Consider the following 23,262-nt stretch of genomic DNA (forward strand, 5'->3'; position numbering starts at 1 on the left):
TTCCACGTATTTATGCACCTTACTCACATCCTGCACGGGGAAGCTGGAAGAAATCTCTGTTTAGAGATAAGCATTTCCTTTGTACATAGCTTAATTTATCTTAACTTTGTAACTACAATTTTGGTACATGAAAATAAATATATATATATAAATTAATCTTATACATACTCAGACTACTTATTATAAATAGGAAAGGAAGGAAGAAATACGTACCTATGTCTTTTACCTTTACGGCTCATCCGCAACTTGCAAGAATTAACTGTTATCGTCATTTCATAATCAATTTCTGCGAGTTTTAGTACATACTTAAAACTTGCAAAAGTTGACTTACTGTACTTGCTGAGATGTTGATAATGTGATAATGTAAAATAAATAAATGAATAATGTTTTATCGTCTATCGGTAGTACGCGACAGGTCGAGATGGCAATCGGGGTGGGGACGCCCCGCACACCCGCACAGCCCCCGTGCTAACCGGAGCGGGACAATGCGGATGACGTGCGGGTGTCCTCATACCCCGATTGCTACTCCGACCTGCCGCGTACTATAGATTCTATATCATTTAAATTTGTATTTTTTTTCTAGTAAAGGAACCAAAACTAATGTCATTTTCGTGCTTTAGTTACTGTTTGATGCGCCTGCTCCATTTGGAGAGAGCTAATGAATTTGAGAGCCAATTAGGAGGAGCAGTATAATTTGTTAGTTACAAGTTCTCACGGACTTTACTCTGATTCGTTAAGAAAATTGCTTCTCTTTCGGAGACTGTGTAATTGGTTTTGCCGTTTTCGAGTAGACGTGTACGATAGTCAGATGTTTGTCTGATATACAAGGCCCTGTGACCTGTATAGTAATATATCATCTCAGTGCATCACTGGCCCACTACTGAGCACGGGTCTCCTTACAGAGTGAGAAGGTTTAGGTCACAGTCTGCCATGCGAGCCAAGTGCAGATTGGCAGACTTCACGCACCTTTGAGAACACTAGCCTTAGAGTCCTAGAAAGAACATATGCAGGTTTCCTGGGGGTGCGTAATGTTTACGTTCAACGTTAAAACAAGTAATATTTAATTGCTTAAAACACACATAGGTAACTCCAAAAAGTTAGAGGTCCGTGCCCGTAATTGGACTCCGGAGTCCGAAGACCTGACCCTTCGAATAGACCAGACCTTTGCTTTAAATACTATACTTAGTTACCTATTACCGCTTCGCATAAGAGATACATATACCTACTTAATTATAAATATGTATACATTTTAATATTAAATTTTCTTTAAATTCTTCATAACTTGAGTGTTTTTCTTGTTCCTGACAAAGATTAAATCAGGTGTAGAATTTTTTTTTGTATTATTTTAAACAATTTCTTGATTAGCAGATGATCCATTAATTACTTGTCTAGATAAATCTGATAAGAGAATTAATTCTGGACTTTGATTTAATCTTACATTGACTTTAGAAAGCGTTGATCCATTTATCAGATACGCGATACAATTGTTTTGATACGAGTACCATGTTATCTAGTTTCCAAATGTATTTACAAGTATCGGGTAAGGGATTAGCATCAGCAATAAATTGGTTGACTAAATTTACACAAAGGTCTTAGAAGTACTAAGTGTAGATTACCATAAGCGTAGGTTCTAAAATGTATTTAATTATTTATATTAGATCTAAATTGACGAATCCTTATTTACTAAGGATTGAAAAAGAAATTGCCGACTAAGTCGTATAAAAATATATCCTTTTGTTCTCTTTTCTAAATTATTATAATAAAATATGTACCTAGTTGCAAAATTATTTTGTACGCTTTTGTCTATAGTTACATACCTAACTTTGAAACTTCTTATTGGATTTCAAAACTGTTTTCAACATCATAGAACATTTTAAAAGGAAAGTTTAATATGTTGGCATAAACCTATAATACTCTATGTAGGTATGTAGTTTATACATTCCACAATACATCAAAATCAACGTAGACCAAGTCGTGGACCATTGTATAGGCAGGCTTGGCATTGTTTTAAACAAGTGTTTTAAACATGTTATTTATTAAAAAATCAGTTTTAAACAAAAATAATCGGCGGGTACTGCACAGAAAGCATAGATTCAAGAACTAAAGATTATTTCATAGATGGGATTACTTACTAGCATTCCTAGTCTAGGTACATAGAAAAAATTCTAATATTTTACTCGCCATGATAAAGAACTTTATCGTAATTTTGCAGTACCTGCGATGGACGAGTGGCGCTTATCAAATTAGTTATCACCAATTATCACTTGACCGACTCATTGTTGAGCTTCTATTCAGTGATTGACGTGCCGTGGTTGAGTGTATACTATGTTTTTTGTTTGGTTGGGAAAATTTGTGTAGTGTTATTTGCAAATAGTTGCAAGAATGCCTATTGTCATCTGATAATCATGGTTTGTTTTTGCATTTCGGTATTACTTATTGATTGGTAGTTTTATAGTGAAAATATCAGTGACAACGGAAAATTTCTGTGAAATTCTCAAGATGAGTCAAATTGTTAATATTATTAGGTATTAGGGAACCTTTTAAAAATATCGTTAAACCTTCGATTTAATTTGTATTCATAATTTGTACCACAAAGCTATGTATCCACACAAACTTTTTATTTCATTTTCATTTTAATTGCTAGAGCAACAAGTTGCGCTTCATCTCTTACCACTGTAATTTTTTATTTATTTTTACAATTTTCTTCTCTTGGTTAGAAAATGCCCTTTATACCTGTTTCACTGCAATTGATTAAGCAGCTGCAATTGAGTAAGCAACGCCTGCAAGTTATGCTTCTGATTTGTCATCACTCAATCATCACACTAATATTATAAAGGAGAAAGTTTGTATGTGTGTGTGTGTGTGTGTGTGTGTGTGTGTGTGTATGTTTGTTACTCCTTCACGCAAAAACTACTGGACGGATTGGGCTGAAATTTAGAATGGAGATAGATTATACTCTGGATTAGCACATAGGCTACTTTTTATCCCGGAAAATCAAAGAGTTCCTATGGGAATTTTAAAAAACCTACATCCACGCGAACGAAGTCGCGGGTATCAGCTAGTCAATCATATTTCCAGAAATTGATCAATAGGTACCTCGTACCTAACACTTCAGTAAAAGTGATATTAACATTAGAATTTTACTGAAAATGAGAAGACCCCTCGAATTCGACAGGGAAAGATTATTTGGAAATTATAGTTTATTTATGTAATTCGTTTATCGATAAGTTTTTTCGCTGCTGGTATCTAACAAAAGACCTATAAAATTAACTGCAAAATTAAATTTAATTAAATTAGCTGATTCGCACAAGTGTAAATTACTGTTTAAATTAAATTAATTAATAAAAGTAAGAACGATGTTTAGTAAAAAATTAAAAACTTTACGAGTAAATAAATAATTTGTATTATCAGTATACCTACCTACGCTACCGTTGCAGTGTTGCAGCGTTTAATTATTATTATGATTCATCGAACATTGAGTTTTACAAAACCATGATTAGATATCTCTAAGTAAATCACACATTGTTAGGATAGCGCAAGAATTCTTGTTTGATAAGATTTCATTCTGGTGTGGTATTGATATACAAACAAGTTTTGGTTAATAAGAATATACTCATACCAGCTCTCCTTTCTCTCCCTGCAAAGAAAACACTGAAATTTCAGTTTTCTACCTTTACCTATACAGCCCGGCTAGCATGGGCAGTAGATAAAAATTATATCCCCGATTATATCCACTGATTTCTATGACATCAGTGGATATAATCGGGAATTTTTATCTACTGCCCATGCTAGCCGGGCAGGAGGTCTAATAATGCCGTAAGTTTATTCGAGAAAAATGTAATTGTACGGCCATTATGTGTATTGTTCGTTTGCTCGTCTTTTGCTCGACTTAAGAGGGGGGAGTGGGACACGCCTTACGAGTATTGTCACTACATATTTTATGAATTCGTCCATCTGCATTTAACTACTAAACGTTGCACTTAGCTGTAATACTTAACAGGGCTCTCTGCGTCACTCGTTTCATACAGTCGTAGTTCCAATTTCATTTGAATACTAAGCAACCAAAGTCCATGAAATTTTGCAGACATATTCTAGAAACTAATATCTGTGTCTGTGGTGTTTTAGATTTTTCTAAAAATATGTAGTTTTAAAATTACAGGGGCTCAAAGATTTGTATGAAAATTTTTAAGACCGCGTAACTTTGAAACCGAATATTTTAACAGAAATCTGGAAAACCACAGACATAGATATTAGTTTCTAGAATATGTCTGCAAAATTTCATGGACTTTTGTTGCTTAATATTCAAATGAAATTGGAACTACGATTGTATGAAACGAGTGACGGAGAGAGCCCTCTTAAATTTAAATTACAACAGGAGCTGGCGAACAAAACTGCGGTGTATTCTATAACACAGATTTTATTATTAGCCTACTCAATACAGCATACCTAAACCCAATTTTAAGAAAAACGACCTAAAACTGCTCTAAAATTGAGCCCAAAATTCATGCTTATGATCACTTAATACGAATTTGAATTCATTTTCATGCAAAACGGCCTAAAACTATGGTAAAATTAAGTTCGAATTTCTTTTTTTTTTCGATCAAAACGGCACGAGTACAGTAGAGTTTCAAGAGTTTACATTCACTTCTTTGCTCCTCTTGTACCTACAATTTTATTTCACAGTTGTGTTAACCAGCTCCTCAACTTATTTCTAGAGGAAATACAGTCGTAATATTAACTGCAACAGAACTAGTTTACTCTCACAGAACTTGGTGTGGGTTTAGATGTAAAATACAATGGGTTACAAATCCGATCGCTAACTTTGATCATTATTAACAAATTCCAGCTGTAAACTATTAGTCTAAATCTCGCTGTGTTACTATTCCAACGTTTCCGAGATTTATGCAGCTAACTGGGTGTCAAAGTAATTGCGATGCGACATGCTCTAAGTTTAAGAGGGCTCTCTCCGTCACTCGCTTCATACAATCGTAGTTCCAATTTCATTTGAATATTAAAAAACCAAAGCCCATGAAATTTTGCAGACATATTCTAGAAACTAATATCTATGTCTGTGGTTTTCCAGATTTCTGTTAAAATATTCGGTTTCAAAGTTACGCGGTCTTAAAAAATTTCATACAAATCTTTGAGCCCCTGTAATTTTAAAACTACATATTTTTAGAAAAATCTAAAACATCACAGATACAGATATTAGTTTCTAGAATATGTCTGCAAAATTTCATTTACTTTGGTGGCTTAATATTCAAATGAAATTGGAACTACGATTGTATGAAACGAGTGACGGAGAGAGCCCTGTTAAGTAATCCTTCTAAAACCTCCTTACTTCAATATATGTAATGGGTAAACTACGGACGTAAGCATTATTAAGTTAATTATCGTCATATTAACCGTGAGTTGTGGAAAAAAGTCGGTGTTTACGAACAGATCCTTGGCTTTTATATAAACATAATATATTAAGATTTTGTTTATAGAGTTTACAAGATTAATCGAATATTTTGACGAAAATCTCGAACTTAGTTTACTTACTATATCTAAGACTAATTCAAAGCGTTAAATATTTTATAGATGGACAGGGGTTGGCCCTCTTTTTAAGTAACCGACCTGACCTAAGATTTTATTAATATTTTAATCATTTTTTTAATATTATTATCGTAGATAAAACGAAATCGATTTTTTAAGTAAGTAGCAGTGTTAGCCTAATGGTATGCGTGCGCAGATCCTTATCAGCGGAATTCAAGCAGGCATTTCTCCAGTGTTATGTTTAAAAAATATGAATAGACTTATACATGTATACCTACATATATAATATAGATATATGGTACAAGAAATAATACTTACCAATTCGTTTTCATGGTTTTTTTTTAATTTGTTGTTTTCATGCAAAACGGCCTAAAACTATGGTACAATTGCTGACAGACAGACTGACGGAAGGCTTAGTTAGGCCACCCATTGGCACCCTTTGGCAACCATAGGGTGCGACGCTGACAAGCCTAAATCCTCGCGGACGAAACCGCTGGCAACATATTCTATTGTTGTTTACTAAATTCACCAGGACGATGACACATTGTCAAGGACAACAGGTTCGGTGGTGCTTCAAGTTGGTGCCCTGGAACTACTGGCCCGTTATTCAGTGAACTCGGGCAGAGCGACCAGCGTTTTATCATCTCTACACGAGTTCAGGAGTCATGAGTCTGAGCAGACTGGTGGGAAGCAATGGAATTGGAAATATTTGAGGGTGAGCTTTTATCATTATCGTCAACCCATCGCCGGCGCACTACTGAGCACGGGTTTCGTCTCAGAATGGGTTTGCTCATAGTCCTCGCTGGCCTAGTACGGATTGGTTTTTTGAGAACAGTAGGGGAGAACTCTCAGATATGCAAGTTTCCCGCGATGTTTTCCTTCAACATTAAAGCTACCTAGAGATATTTAATTGCGGATTGGCAGATTTCTCACCATTGAAAACATTATTAGTGAGAATAGTTAGACATATAAGCGCGTAGAATCGATCCCTCGACCCGCCGAATACGGGGCCGTCATTATAACCACTTTTCATTTATCGTCCAAAGATTTATCCCTAATCTTTTGATAATAATAGTAAGTACTTATACAATATGGTTACAAATGTCAAAACTTGAAGCTGATAAAGCCAAACAAATCATTATGATAAAATGTATGTTTATATTTGAAAAATCACATGTTCCTTATCGCATACAAATGTTTTTCGGAGGTGAATTGTATCTTTTGCACTGATTAACTGAGGATTAATAATATAAATAAAACAACCTTTGAACAGCTTTTAACTTTAAATATTTTTATTTTTAAATTTATCATCAACGTGAGATTATAATAAATCAAAAGGTTTAATAAGAAGACCTTCTCGTTCAACATACTTAGGTACTCAAAAATCATTATAACCTTTCATTCTACGGTAGGATCAATAAAACCGAGACGCAGCGTCTTTTTTATAATAATTTAAACTCATCTTTATTTATTTCGACGTACGGTTCTACATATTATGGGTAAATGTAAATTAAAAGTATACCACAAAGAAAACGCCACGCACGAACCTGCGTTTGACTAATCCATACTAATATTATAAATGCGAAAGTGTGACTGCCTGTCTGTCTGTCTGTCTATCTGTCTGTCTGTCTGTCTGCTACGTTTTCACGGCCCAACCGCTGAACCGACATAGGCTACTTTTTATCCCGGAAAATCAAAGAGTTCCTACGGGATTTTAAAAAACCGGAATCCACGCGGGCGAAGCCGGGGGCATCCTCTAGTGTAAAATATAATTATAGAGCTTTTCCACTCGGTTTCGCTCCACACCATCCTCTCTCTCATCATTGCGTTCTTAATAGATAGAGTCCTTTTCTCTGAATTTCCTTTGTAGCTGTAGACATCCACTGTTGCACTTAGTCTTCCCTGATGAGCGCCGAACATAGTGCCCCACCCAAACTACTTAGGCTTTTGCTAAGCAGGATTAAAAGTTCAAACAATTTTTTTTCAGGATCAATTTTATCAAAAAGATTTGGAGGGCTTATATCGGAAATACGACGAAAAATTAAGAGAAACACTAGTTTATATTTACGTATCACTTCTAATACTCTTTTCGACGATTCACATAATTTTGGTCGTAGCATTCACTTACAATGAGGTATGTTGATTTCTTAATTTTTTTTTTTCTTTTCTTTATTTGTTCTACCTACTTATTTTTCATTTTACCAGCAGAAGCTCATAAAATATATAGGTAGATAAAACTAGCGAACGTCGGCGGCTTCGCTTTCATGGGAATTTCTAAAAATCTAGCCTTTTTCTTTTCTATGCACTGCAGCAACATACTCGATCACCAAAACGTTATCGCATTGCCTTCATTCTATATTACAAAGCGACAATGCGTTTTTATTTTTATTGAAGTGATAATGTGACCTAAGATGGGACATTTGCCTAGAAGGTGCCTATTAACTCTTATGTAAAGACACTCGGATTATAATTGGTAGGAAATACTGATCTCGGAAGAGTATTTCAAACCCTAGCTATGCGACAAGGAATATTGACGCAAAGCGTTTCATGCGCATAGAAGCAATGTTGACGACATAGGGGTGGAAACTCGCCCGGTTTCTGCTAAGAGCTAAAAAAAAGATTCCAACGAATTGAGAACCTCCTCCTTTTTTGGAAGTCGGTTAAAAATATTGAAACAATCACTCGAACTTAAAAAGTTTTCAGTAGTTAGTGTACTGCCGATACCGCATCGCTGCAGCACAGATAACAAATCAGCGAAATCAGGAATCAGGATTGTGATCATTAAAATAGTTTAAATATATTTCCAGCAAATACAATGGCGCTCTACCTATTTGTCGATGGCTATGTATATCGTAAGAATAGCAGTGCCTTCGGTCTCCTTCTGCAAATGCTGCTACAACCCGCTGAAAAAGCGGTGGTTCTGGATACCGATACTTTTTACATTCATTCTTACTGTGGACCTCGTGATGTCAGGTATTATATTAAAACTTTAAAGAGAGACAATATAGCACGCTTATAAACTTTAGGAAAATTATGTAGGTACCTATTGCAACATGATAAACAGTAGCTCGATTCCATAAAACTTGCATCAATCATTATTACAATCGCAATTGTTGTTATTGGCTACATATTTTATGCTAATCTTTTTGCTACAATGCATTGTTGCAAAAAGAATAGGTACTTGAATTATAAATTCAGCCAATCACGGGGCGATTGAACGCTGACTTCATAAACCCCTGTTATTTTTCTTGGTAATGTTTTTCTGGATAGACACAATATTCTCGTTACAAGTACTATAATATGATTATGTTTACAGATATAGCCGTTGCCATTTTCACGGTTAGCGAAGGCATGCTCTTAAGGCCTGCATACTCAACCATGGCTTTACTGTCGGTGTACATATTTCTACCAATGAGGAACAACTTTCTGGCGATTTTCTTGGGTGTGCTGGTTAGCACTGTTTACACCTTTGTGTTCGCATTCTTCACGTATTACGAAAACCCCAACGTGGGCATAGTGGTAAGTAGGATATTCTTTAAAAACTAAAACACTGGGCGTTCGAAGCTGTAGATGTGTACAATTTGCTATACTTATATATCTACAGTGAGAAAGGAGACATGAGTTCGGCCTCCTATTTGCGGAGTCCGGGGTTCCATCCGGGGCACGCGTCTTTAACTTTTCGGAATTACTCGAATTGAGCGTTTAAGTAATCAGTTATTCTCGGCGAAAGACAAGAAACATCCTGAGTAAGCCTGAGAGTTCTCAAAATTTTCTTTGAATAAAAAATGGGTCAAAAGTGTGTCTGACTATGGTCTAACTCAGCAAACGAAGGGTTCCTTACCATTGATATAACACTATTTTTATATATACTTTTTATATATAGCGGCAAATACCTACTCTGTGAAAATTTAACTTCTCTACCAATTAAAATTCATGAGATACACTCCCGCTGACAAACAGACAGACAGATAGACGGATTGACAGCGGATGCTAAGAAACCTAAAAGTACTCAATTGGATACGATGATTAACAGATTAATTAAATTGAATGCAAATGACCTATTAATAAACCTTATCAATAAACACAGAACCCGTTGTAGGTAGCGTGTGAAGTTATCTACCTAATTGGCGTCAACCTTATGGGAGTGTACTTCAGATTGATGAACGAGATAGTCACTCGACGCTCCTTCTTGGACAGGCGAGCTTGCGTGGAGAGTACGTTGCGTTTGAAATTTGTTAAGGATCAAGAGGTATATGTAATCTTTTTTCATTTATTCCATTACAAGTTAGCTCTTAGCGCGATCTCACCTGCCTACTGATTCGTTAACTCAGCATCTAACCCTAAATCATGGCCGCCGAGCTCATTTGACATTTATTTTTAATCCATTGAAGGTTTTCTACGAAAAATTATTTTTATATCATTCAGTTAAGCAGCAATGGAGAACTAACCAATGTCGAATGCGCTCGGTGGCTATCGTTCAGGTTAGACACTGACCTAGCGATTCAGGCCGCTGGGAGTCAGTGATGATGCAGCGAACTAACTTGGAAAAGACATGGTTGTTTTCCAACTGCAGACGGCTCGACCAATGTTCCACTCGAATTTTTAGACCTGGAAAAATTCCACCTCTTGCAGGTCTTGCAGCTGTATGCGATCTTCTTTTTAAAATGAATTTAGCGTTTGTTGTTAATTTGAAAAATAATTTTAACGCTTACTCTAGTGAGTGAGTTTTCAGATCGCTGCCTAACTTTCATGCGCTAAACTCGAGGCGGAAATTCTAATTACAATTATTCAATCAAATAATTGTCTAACTTTTGTAAACTACTCTGTTAAGAAATTTCTCTGACAAGAAGTTTGATGTGACCCCATATGATATATCTATCTATTTTAATATTATAGGACTATTAGTGAGCTGATATTTATGAGTAACTTATTCGGTTACCGATTAGTAAAAAAGTACCTTTGTTTGTAACTTCGTTGATGAAGTTGTGTGCAAGAAAAAGTTTAATGGGTTAGTGGATCCTAATAAATACATTTGATATTTTTTTCAGGAACGTCTCATGTTAAGTATTTTACCGGAACACATAGTTTCGAAAGTGAGACAAGATATACGAAACATGTTCTTGAACATAAGGTCACCCAGCCAGAGTTACAACATGAGATCCTTTAGGTAGGCACTAAAGAGTTTTTTAATTTTACTTTAATCAAACATTAGTACCACACTCTATTGTAGTGATGAGGTATCACAAATAAAATACTAGGGGTGTTCATGTCTCGCAAAATTGAACAAGAGGAACTGCATCCTTTTTGGCAATCATAATAATATTATGTATTATAAATGGCACTGAATACTAGAAGATGATGCCAGCGACTCCTTCTGCTTGAATTTAGGTATTCAAAAATCCCGTGGGAATTCCGTTCATTGTATTATTTTTGTATAAACTTTTTCAGTCAACTGTACGTGGAAGAGCATGAAAATGTAAGCATTTTGTACGCGGACGTCGTCAACTATACAAAGATATCAACTACTTTGTCTCCGTTGAGAATGGTGGAGCTACTAAACGAATTATTTGGAAGATTCGATGAGGCATCCGAAGTGAGTTTGATTTTGAAGTTTGAACTTACTTTATTTCCAACTTCGTCCGCGTAGAGAATCAAGTCGAAATACTTTTGTGGCTAACCCAGGGAATGATTTTAGGAAACCCTTTTATAACTGAAATTATATTTCAAGATCTTCTCAATTAGCTACTGCTCTAAAAAGTTAGACATTCAAAATAAGCACGAAGGCTTATTAATTACTACACGATAGGATGTCACACTGAACGCGCAAAGTCGCATTTACCGGCGCTTTTTAAAACAGGAATTCTACATATAAAAGCACGATCGTAGCGGCAGCTTTGCGGCCCCTTCGCCTTCATACAGTTTCAATACTGGACACAGTTCCATCACATTTCTGAATTCCCAAGGTTTGGGAATCAGAGTTAAAGATAAATGGGCCAAGCAAAAAGCAAACCAAACCTTAGTAGAGACAGCCGCCTTCCTAGTGTTTACACATCGCAGTTCCGAAAGGGTGGCTGGAAAAGGCAAGAGGCTTTTTCTGTATGTCAGTGAAGTCAGACATTTCAATAAACTGTTGATATATCCGACGTCACTTTCAGATGTTTTTACCAACTCGCGAAAAAAAGCGCTGGTACTACCTACCTAGCTAGTTATCTTTAAAATCATGCATTGGGGTCTAATGTACTTATAGTCTACTTAATACGTTTTCAGGAACACGACGTCCTGCGAATCAAGTTTTTAGGGGACTGCTACTATTGTGTGAGCGGTATACCAAAACCAAACGAGCAACATGCTAAGAACTGCGTGGACTTAGGACTAGAAATGATTCATATTATTAAAAATGTTAGGTGTGTATATTTTTTCAATTATATCTTTTGAGATACCCCCCGTCCACACACTGCCTCTGTAGCATGGGAAGGAGCGAGGAACGGAGAAAGAGACGTAGTGTGTTCCTCGTTCATGCCCATCGCTCCCTGTTTTGTCGGTAAGTATGCAATAACGCGCACGCTGCCACAGTTTCGACGTCCATCGCGTTGCAAAGGCAAGCGACCTAGTGCGTCGGGCGTCGCGATTAATTGCGCGAGTAGAGTTGCATGGTTGCAGTGTGTGGACGGGGGGTAAGGATAGGATGGCAGGACGGTAGGTAATTACTATCGAGGAGTTCTTATCTTATACCTAAAGCTAATAAAAGCTGATCGTATAACATCCAGCCACGATGCGGCAAAAGATTTTTTGTTATATTAAAATGAGAAAATCGCAGAACGCGTACACATAAAGGCTATCCATTAAAACCTTAAGCACGTTCAGCGCCCGCATTATATGAATATCATACTTTACCTGCGGACAATAATCTGCTTGGCAAACGGCCAACCCAGCTTGAGACTGCGACTTTAGACTTCATCTTACCTGTCTCCTGGAATCAGGGGGAATACCTACTTAGATGTTTAACTTAGTTTGCACATTATTGTACAATATTATTAATAAATATTTAACAATATTTAAATAAATTAACTAACGAGCAAACGAGCAGGTGAGTCCATGAACACTTGCAGCACCAGAGGAGCCGCCGCCGATACGTTGCCGGCCTTTGAGAAATTTGTTGATCCTTGAATAACCCCATTTTGTACTCTAGTGAAATTATGGAAAAGATAACAATATTAATGGGGCACACGTCGTCATTAACGGATAGACATCCACTGCTGAATATCTAGGGTCTCTTGTAGGGGCTTTTGACGGGCCCCTGCTACTAGTTTAATGTCGTCTGTGCATCTTGTGCGAAGTCTACCAATTCTGCACGTTTCGGTCACCATTCTAGCACCAAACGTATGTTTCGTACCCATTAGGCTATGGCCTATGTCGTTTATTCTAGTTCTGTTCTTATATCTCCTCATTTCATAGTGACTATATTTTCTTATGAGGCCATTATTTTCATACGTTCGTCGTATAACGTATTACATTTTTACTCATTTCTATTCTAATTTACTCTCAAGGACCCTGAAACATTATATTTATGGGGTTTAACAACAAAGAAATTCAAATAGTAACAAATGATTTTGCACATCCTGCTAACTTTACTTGAATATTACTATTATTTACAGAGAGAAACGCGCCCTGAATATTGATATGAGGATCGGTGTGCATTCAGGTAAAATATTAAGCGGTTTGATCGGCATTCGCAAGTGGCAATTCGATATTTGGTCGAAAGACGTTACTATTGCAAACAAAATGGAATCTACAGGAAAAGCGGGGTAAGCTAACGCAAATATCATATTTACTATCTGTTTTTAATTCACTATAAGCTTGTTTGTTATACATACATATATATGTAAATACCCGGATCAGGAAACACAAACTTTAAAAGGTATCTTTACCTTAGTCATGCGTATAAGAAATGAAAATGCAATGCGTTTTGTGGATGTAGATAAAACATTGATGACACAAAGATGGAAACCCGCTCTGTGTCTTGCTTTATAGGATAGGGGTTTATAGAAGGGTGAACAAGGTTGGAAAGCTAAAGCACATTAACTGAAATATAATATTATAAAACAACGATAAGCCGGCGACTTTACGGCAGAAGAATCCGTTAAATTTTCACAAATATAGTTAATGGCCCCACTGTAACAGAAACGACACGGCTAATGTAACACGCCACCATATTTCAACCATACTCCACCGTCCACGTACAGTCTGGTAATTGTTTTGGCCCACAATATATCCTGACGCGCATGCACAAAGGCTAAATTGCTTGTCATTAAAACAATAGTTCTGCAATTTCATGCAGACAGACCGACATGGGACAGAGAGATTGATTATCTGCATGCAACAAAACGTTGAATACTGGAACTTGATTTGTTGGAAAGCTGCAGTGTAATTGAATAAATAAATCTGATACAATACGCTACCTGAACAGACGTATCGTTCCCTTTTTGCATTCAAAAATGAGGACATTTTGGACTGACAGAAAGACAGGATAATCCTGGGTGGTGTCTCGCTGTCAGTTGTCCCAGGTGAATTTGAATTGGGTGAAAGCTGTTGTATTCTGAATCGTTTAGGGTCACTTTAATTGCAAACAAACGGCTTAATTACGCAGACTTTTTAAATGGGTATTCCTAGTAAAATTATTAAAGTGCAAAGCAAATTAAACCACATAATGGGACAGTATTTTTATTCTAATGTAAATAACGGATACATAACACGATTAATATAATGATTTTGAATTATAGTATTAATTGTGGTAAGTATGTCTATGTACCCTTTATTTTCATTATAATATATCGTTAAATCACAAACACATCATTTTATTATCTTAGTTCTTGAATCAGCCATTTTGTTGATTTATTTAGTCAATAACTGAGTCCCAATGTGACTCGCGACTTTTGCATCGCCTGGAAGAAGTAGTAGCATTCCTTCCATTGAAGCCAGAAGCTCTGTCACGCAAAGCTTGGCGCTTACTTTGCTAATGTTAAGTAGTAACTTTGCAATTTTAGTACAGACTAGCTGAGTTGCCCCAGTTTTACTTGTAAGTAATTTCTAAAGGCCCTTTTTTAGTAGAACATAACGTTACAAAGAAAACTTACGTGCAATATTTTTAGTGTCTAGTTCCTGGTTTATGTTGTATGTTTATAGGTAAAAGTTATCCTTACTAACCTAGTAACTTGACTTTAAACTAAAGACTAAAAACTTGCTTACCTCATAGACACATATTTTTATTTTAGGAAAGTGCACATAACGAAGCAAACATTAGATCTGCTGTTGGAATACGCACGAGAATACATTATAGAGCCGAACTTTGCGTCCCAGAACGATCCATTCATAATGAAGAATAAGCTACAAACATTTCTACTCTCGAGAACGCAAAAGGTAAAGTTTAAAATACCGTAACATTGATAGCGCAAGTAAAATTGTACAGCCAGCATCGACATGCGAATGAATATAATATCATCATGGATTTAACTCGCTTCAGCAATGGGCGGGGCTGCAATTGCTTCTAAAGTATGGCATATTATTGTGAATTGAACAATTGAAAAGAGCAACCACCGAGTTTCTTGCGGTTCTTCTCGGTAGGAGCGGCATTCCGAACCAGTGGTAAATTATTTTGACGATTCAAAAGCACTTGTAAAAATCTATTCTATTCTATTTATCATGATCGTTAACCCATCACCGAACTGAAGACAGTCTCCTCTCAGAATGAGTACCACCAACTCCAAAAAATGTTATTATAGAACTACGTTAACTCTGGTTTACACAATATATTCAGTAATATATTAAATTATTTTAAACTTTTTAGTGTTTGTGGTTATTGAAGTCGGTTTTAATTTTTTATTTTTTATTTTACAATTTTTAGTGGCATTTTTAGTGGCCCCACTGTATTAAAATATGCTATGCCTCGTTAAAAACCTGTTCTTACACTGATCGCGAGTAATTTACTCTTATCCATTTGAGGAGTTCTGTTCTCTATCTCCGAAGGTATTCATCATATTATCTTTACCAAAATATGGGAAGTTACACCCTTTAAAACAAAAAAACAATCAAAATCGGTCGAGGCGTCTTCGAGTAACGGGGAACATACATAAAAAAAGACCCCAACTCCTCCTTTTTAGAAGTCGGTTAAAAATTCAGATTTCTTTACAATATTACGCCACAGTCCACACCTATTGCATGCTAACCGTACGTAGAGTGCTCAAGAGAAGAGTAACTATCTCTACATGTCTTGACACACACCACTATGCTGTATATTTACAAGCAGATATTTTGCTAATTTATATTGGATTACTTAACCATAACTTCACAACATATAACTTGAAGTACGAGTAAGTATTACGTAAGTATAATTTTATTGTAAGCTTTCTTCATTTTTAAGCGACTTCCAAATAGGTGGTGGTTCTCAATTCGACGCGAATATATATATTTTTTTATATGTATGTAGTTAGACCGATTTTTTCGAGGTTTCTGGACCGATTTGCAATATTTTTTTTTTTTTGTTTATAGCCTATCATCGACTACAAGCCGTTTCGAAGAGCTTCTGTCGGATTTAACAAAATAATTCCGACTCGACGTGGTAGAGTAAGTTATTTTTGTTGTTTAGAAAAACCTAAATCCACACAGCCCAAATCGTACGCCATGCAGTATATCTTATTAGTGAGAATTTGACTGCCTTTAAGACGCATTTTTTTTTCAAATTCTTTTAATTTAATGTTTCAAGCACATCTAGTTTGCTAATTACATTTTCCAATTAGACTCGTTTCTAAAAATGCTTATCGCACCGCACCATTGAAAGTTTTTGTAGCTTCAGCCCTTCAGCCATTACTTTGATAAGGTGTTTCAAAAAGGAAATTGTTTTGGTACTTATAGCAACTTTTTGAAAGTTAAATATGTATGTGGAAGGAAAAAGAGGAGAGGAAGCCAAAAGAAAAGGTGGATGGATTACGTGAAAGAGGATTATGTGTGAAAGGGGTGAATAATGCGTTGAAGTATGACAGAAGTGAGTGAAAGAAAAAATGTTGTGATAGCGGGGAATAAGGACAAAGAAGAAGAAGCAACTCTTTGAAAGTGGGTCTCAGAACAAATTATATCTCTATTTCTAGTAGCGATCGGAAAATAGAAGTTCATCATCTGCACGTAGAACGACCGCGTTTATGGACGAGAATCTAGTTGAATACCAACAAATGCTCAAGGCGGCTGATGCTCAGATGGCTAAGGAAATAGAAGACATGCGCAATGGAAAGTAAGTACGTATTAAAAAGTAGTATTTTCAGTACCTACATAATTCAAACTGTACATTCGAAGTACCCTACCATACCTATTTCGAAGTCCCTTCAGCCAAAGTAGTAGTAGTGTGAGTGTATCGAAAAGCGTATTCGTAAACGTACATGACAATAATAATGGCCTAAATTAATCCACCTGCTTATGCATACCTGCATAGCAATATGCATGTGCATGCATACCTATAAAAGTAGCCAAATGAACTTCGGTACATAGAAGAACAATTTTATTTTTAAGATTTTGTATTATACCAGATGATGATGCCCGCGATCTGGTCCGCATGGAATTGGGTTTTTAAAAATCCTGTGGAAACTCTTCAACTTTTTGGGATAAAATGTAGCCTACGTTCGGGATGCATCAAAATCAGCTGAAGGACATGAAAAACTTGCAGACAGACAGAAAAAGACACTTTCACATTTATAATGTTATAACTATGATTTGTGACAGTTCAATAAATTCCTCAAGAAGAATAAATTTAATAATAACGATACAAAATATACTAATTAAATTCTATAATGATAAATGTTACCTTTCAGGGACCATTTCAAACAGGAATCTCGACTTAACCGATTTACGCTCATGTACAAGAATTTGAACTTAGAGAAATCTTTTCTACTGCAACCAGATCCTTTATTCAAGTACTACATCACGTGTTGCCTTCTTATGCTTTGCTTGATTATGACTATCAATGGACTGACCACACACTGGTATGACACTTTTACATTATAGATGATCGCATACCAAGGGATGACCCGCAAAATCTTTAGAAGATGCGTCATTAGAGCTGTAAAAGCCACATAGCACTGATTTAAAAAATAAATGTGGTGCAAACCACAGGACTAGACCGCATCGTGCTTTGAATAAAAAACGGCGAACGAAAGCAGAGATCAAGGTCAAGGGAAAAGGTTGATGCTAATGACACCTCTACTTAGGAATTTTGTGCTGCTGAATGATGGCATTCAGCATTATCCTTTGCATTTTCAATACTCAAAAACGCACCTCTTGCGGCTCCTGCAGGCATTACGGCGTAGGTAATTGTAAGGCTGAATTTTTTTATTTCTTTTAGGTTTTACCAATTCGAGTGGTATGCACAGACTTTGCTCGGTATATTGCTACTATTTTTAATTATAATGCAGCCCCTATCCTGGTTTCAATTTGCATGGACAAAACATAAAGGCATCGACGAACCCAAGAATAAACTAATCAGATGCATTTACGATTTATCATTAGCCATCATACGGTGTCCAAAAATAAGAACGGGAACATACATGCTTATAAGTCTGGGTCTCGCTGGAACTTCCATGATAAACGTCATTTCTTGCACAGAAGTTAAAGTGGAACCAACATCGGAGAGCGTTTTATCAAACTGCGTGTCTTCTTGGGTAAGTTCTTTCTGCTAATCTATTTGTTTCATTACCCTACCAAATTTAGACTTTATAACTTCTATAAACTTCACTTATATGATCAAAATTAAATACCTATATCAAGCTATATCATTTGTGCATGAAGTCAGCTAGAGCTGAGAAATTCAGCCTAATAGCATTTTTGGACGTCGTATCTATGTACGAACATGCTCGAGTGTATTTTCAAGTTCAGGCAAGCAAATAATTTAAGTGTGTGGGAATGTCACAATATAATATGCTGATATGCTCTATATTAAAGCATGCATCTGCATGGACACTCTAAGATCTTCATGCAGATGCAACGTGATATAAAGTTTGATTAATATCCAAAAAAATATTTCAGCACGTTACCCAATGCTGGAGTTTAGCATTGCTACTAAACTTTCTATTCAGTAGAGTGTTCTTCATTTTCAAATGGATTGTGGCTGGTGGCATGACTCTATTTTACCTCTGGATTGTTTGGGAAATCAAAACCAACCTCTTCTCTATCGACACAACTTGGAACGTCGGTTTAGACCCAAGAGTGTCCCATACACTATCTGTGGTCATTATAACTATAACTTTGTATTGGATCGATAGAACTACTGAATATAGAAATCGATTAGATCATTTATGGCAAATACAACTGAAGGAAGAACAAGCAGAAGCGGAAACTATGTTGAAAGTTAATAATATGCTACTAGAAAATATTTTGCCTGCACATGTTGGTAAGCGAGATGATAATAATGTAATGCTAGGTTTCCACATGCGTACATGCTCAATGTTTTTAAATGCAAGTAAAAGGCAAAGGACACCATTGAAAATTGCTAATCATATTGTAGCGTGTATCGCACCTGCTAGCTCTCGAAGTTTATATGTTCAACGTTGTTGAATTCATTTCATCAACTTCTTATGTGTCGCAACATGAGATATGCACTACATATGGCTTGCTCGACGGATGTCTATGTGCGTAAGGGCCAAGCATAACAACTTTACTATTAGGTATTTCAAAAAATATTTGAAATTTCATACAGATACTTTTGTTCTAGTACAGGTATATATGGATCTGAACAGATCTCTGGATGAGTTGTATTATGAGAAATATGACAATGTAGCGGTAATGTTTGCTTCGCTAACGGATTATAAGTTAGGATTAGAAAACGATGCAGAGATGAGCGATAAATTCTTGTTAAGCATACTTGACGAAGTCATATCGGATTTTGATCGGGTACGTATTTTAATTTTGAACACTAGTTCGATATATCATGAAGAAATTTTACAAATAAAGCGTCTAAATATTGTTCGAAATTTAACTTGTGTAATTTTTACCAATTGGCTAAGGCTAATTGGGGGTACGGGCGGGTCTCGAGGCCTGGCCCAATTATACAAGTAGGCGCAAGGAAGAACGATTCCCTGGTAACGTACTTTAGCGTGACTTTAGCCTACCATCTCGGCTTGGCTTTGACCTGCCACCTTGGCTAAGAGCCTAGTGGTTCATGTTTTGATGGCATAGAATTTTTATTTACTTTTAATATTATTATAAATGAAACAATCTTTTATAGCTTCTTCTAACTGGTGCATCATTGCACAAAGTGGAGAAAATCAAAATGGCGGGTTGGACGTACATGGCAGCTTGTGGACTAGATCCGAATCGACGAGATTCATACGATTCCTACACTTCAATAGTCGATAGAAGCAAAAACACTCCATACAATCGAACAATAGTTGTTACTATGGTCGAATTTGCAGCAGCTATGATGATGCAGCTGCAAAACTTCAATCGCGGCTCTTTCCAAAGTTTTGAAGGATTAAATCTAAGGATTGGTAATCACCTAATTTGTTGCTTTTAATATCTTCTATAACCTTCAAGTCAAGAGTAAATAGGCCTCTTCTAGGCAAGTCGCTTTATCTTGGGCTGCATCATCACTTGCCAGCAGCCAAGCGCTAGTCTATAAATCAAAAAAATTACTTCATTCGACGGTCTGACAATTACTTTTCTAGCACTTATTACAAATTCAACCCCTTTTTTATCCCCCTAGGGGTTGAATTTTCAAAAACCCTTTCTCAGCGAACGCCTACATCATAATAGCTCTCATCTCTCTACGTCCGCGTCATAATATCTGCACGCCAAACAGCCCAATCCGTCCAGTGGTTTGAGCTGTGCGTTGATAGACCAGTCAGTCAGTCAGTATGTTTTTCCTTTTTTTATACTTTTTATATAGGTACCTATATAACTATAATAAAGATAAATGAATTGTTTTAAAGGTATATCCAACGGAGAAGTTGCAGCGGGTGTGGTTGGTTCGCTGAAACCACTGTACGATATCTGGGGTAACGCGGTTAACATGGCCTCCCGCATGGACTCTACTGGAGAATCGGGCCGGATTCAGGTAAGATTGTTCAATATTCAGGTTATAAAATCAGTGTTTAATTTACCAATGGCCTAAACCAACTCATTGGTAATTTAAACAATGATTCTAGGTGCCTTTGGCTATAGATTTGCTAGGGTAATTATTAAGTAAAAGTAGAGCAACTGTGTCCTTGTGGACTTACTTTTTTAGGAATCCTGTAGGAAGCCTTAGATTTTCTGGGGCCAAAAGTAGCCTATGCTCTTTCTCGGGATGCATGCTACTTATATCTGTATCTAATTTCATCAAAATTGGTAAAACGGAAAGCTAGCAGAGCAGTTATTATAAAGATTAGTTTTTTAAATTAAAACCTTATAGAGTTCAAAAAAGATTTTCATTAAAGATTTCTTCTGATTGAGTAGGTAGGTAGGTACCTATTGTAAAGCTCTCTCAAATCGTGTTGTTTTCGCAACAGCCATCATTAGTCTTAGCATTCGATAAATGTAATTTTATATGTGGATACATAATCATTCAAATCTTTCAGGTGACTGAAAACACAGCAAAAATCTTAGAAGAATGTGGAATACTTACTCAATGTCGTGGCGATGTATTCATAAAAGGGAGAGGGTTAATAAAGACATATTTTGTACCACTTGATGACGAGTTCAATCTAGTAAAGCAAAATATCTGCACCTTGGACTACCTCAAGTACAATGATAAAGGGCGAGCATATACAGCTAGGACCACTCTACTTAGCGGTACTTCAAGTGAAACAGGCATTTTCGATTCTTCCTCACAAAACTCCACTTATCATAACTTAGGTGGTGTTCCATCCGAGAATGAAAATTCAAATGAAAATATAGAAGATTTTTTCAAGAAAAAAAAGTATAATAGGTCAGTTAGTGGATTAGTGGACGTGGAAAATTTTAGTCCCGCATCTCAAATGAATAATCTGAGTGATAAAGAAACTGATATTATGGAAACTCGTTGTTAAAATAAGCATTGTGGTTGTTTCATTTCGAATGTTCTTTTATGTCGTAATTTTTTATAATTAAATGATTATTAATATTAAATTAAATATAGGTAACTTAAGTAAGTGTTGAATGAATGGAGTAAATAACTACCCACTAAGTAATTGTATATTTTTCAAAATAAGTAGTTACCTTTCCATATTTAGAAGTATAATTTTTTATTTGTCTATTACCTACTACATAATATACTTAATATAATTCAATTATAACAAAAGCGCAGGTATATGATTTACAAAATAATCAATACTTTTACTTGTAGAAAATGCTAGGTTTATTCAATAAATAAAATTATTAACATAAAATATATTTGTTAGTACAGTCTGAATTCTCATATGGTCAAAACTAGTTTAAACTACAAAAACAGGCCGACTGACTCCACCCAGTCTTTGTTGGTCAACAGTAGTTTTGACTGAAATCGTGTTGAAAACTGTTTGCTGAAATAAATCATTATCTAGTCTATCCTAGCCCTACAGCGTTTTGTTAAAGCACGAAGATAGAAGTTCGCAGGAAGTCCTGGATGCGAACTCATGAGATCGAGAGGTGGTGAGCAAAACGAGCCGACGACCTTCGTAGCAAAACTAGGACGACTGTACGTGAAGGTGAATGTATTTATTTTCTTTAGATATACCTTACCTGACTCCAAGTAACTGATTAAGTAAAGGAAACCTGAGAATTCAATGTCAATTAAAGATAAATAACAGATGGATGACGATACCAAGCAATGGATCATATTTCAAAGACTTTACAAAGTGATTATAATAGGCGATTTTTCACGTACACAAACAGACGCTTTATATAACGTTTCGTACCTATCCTTTCCGATTGATTTGTTGCATTCATTTATGGTATTAACGAACTGATTCTTTCGCGCATTATTTCCTACAAGCTTCGCCATCATGTCAGTCTTAAAGTGTCCAGTGTTATCAACGTATCCAGAGGTTGTGCCGAAACAGTATATGAATTTTCTTAATTGATCACTGTCCTTGAAACGTTGCTCGAGCAGTTGCTGCAGGATGTCTGGAGGCACACCAGTTCTCTGTATACAATCCACGGAAGCTGAAAAAATTCCCGTGGCGTACTGGGGTGGAACGCTTACGAAGACCTAAAATAAAAAATCAAAATAGGTAAGTACCTAAATGATAATATTCCCTACTTACTAGAACAATTTTTCTTTTCTTTACAGTAGTCGGAACTCGAAACCCCGAAATAACAACTCAAACTCAAATTAAACAATTACCTATTCAAAGTAGGTACTATTGTACTCATATTGATGGTCAGAATTGTTAGATTTGTTAAATGATATAGGTAGTGGTGGTAATTGTTTACTTAAACTTAAAACTAAATCTACGAGGGTTTCAAACGCGCCCAGGTCTAAGAAGAGCCCACAGCAAACTCAACCGGATATAAGGGTACAAAAATACTTACTTAACTCCGTACAACTCACAAAGAACTTATTTACCTATATAATGAAAGAAACTAATACTCTCTTATACTCGTTTATATACTCGTAATAATAAACATTGCTTCAAAATGCTCTTCCTGCCGTGAAAAATCAGCTTCCAAAATTACAAATTCTTTGATTAATCGAAACTAATACCTCAATATCTACATAAATCTATCTAAATAATTATATTTTTGCTTGAT

At 36.0% G+C, this 23,262-nt stretch overlaps 1 protein-coding gene across 1 annotated transcript; it reads left to right on the forward strand.

Annotated features, from left to right (window-relative positions):
* Positions 1-2,308: 2,308 nt before the first annotated feature.
* Positions 2,309-22,336, forward strand: LOC123870806 (adenylate cyclase type 2-like). Its single transcript, XM_045914262.1, has 20 exons — positions 2,309-2,408; positions 6,071-6,253; positions 7,526-7,672; positions 8,346-8,511; positions 8,855-9,057; positions 9,638-9,787; positions 10,587-10,705; positions 10,987-11,131; positions 11,806-11,942; positions 13,194-13,343; positions 14,811-14,955; positions 16,084-16,158; positions 16,683-16,819; positions 17,394-17,564; positions 17,924-18,239; positions 18,604-18,967; positions 19,289-19,467; positions 19,802-20,063; positions 20,505-20,629; positions 21,132-22,336. Exons 1-20 carry the CDS (start codon positions 2,406-2,408, stop codon positions 21,579-21,581), a joined length of 3,627 nt encoding a protein of 1,208 aa, XP_045770218.1. The 5' UTR covers positions 2,309-2,405; the 3' UTR covers positions 21,582-22,336.
* Positions 22,337-23,262: the final 926 nt, after the last annotated feature.

Source organism: Maniola jurtina, chromosome 2 (assembly GCF_905333055.1).
Source record: "Maniola jurtina chromosome 2, ilManJurt1.1, whole genome shotgun sequence".
NCBI classification, from domain to species: Eukaryota; Metazoa; Arthropoda; class Insecta; order Lepidoptera; family Nymphalidae; genus Maniola; species Maniola jurtina.

Coding starts and splice junctions, on each gene's coding strand:
- LOC123870806 (XM_045914262.1), top strand. Junction 8,512..8,854: donor TGTGGACCTCGTGATGTCAG/GTATTATATTAA, acceptor TTATGTTTACAG/ATATAGCCGTTGCCATTTTC. Junction 13,344..14,810: donor GAATCTACAGGAAAAGCGGG/GTAAGCTAACGC, acceptor TTTTTATTTTAG/GAAAGTGCACATAACGAAGC.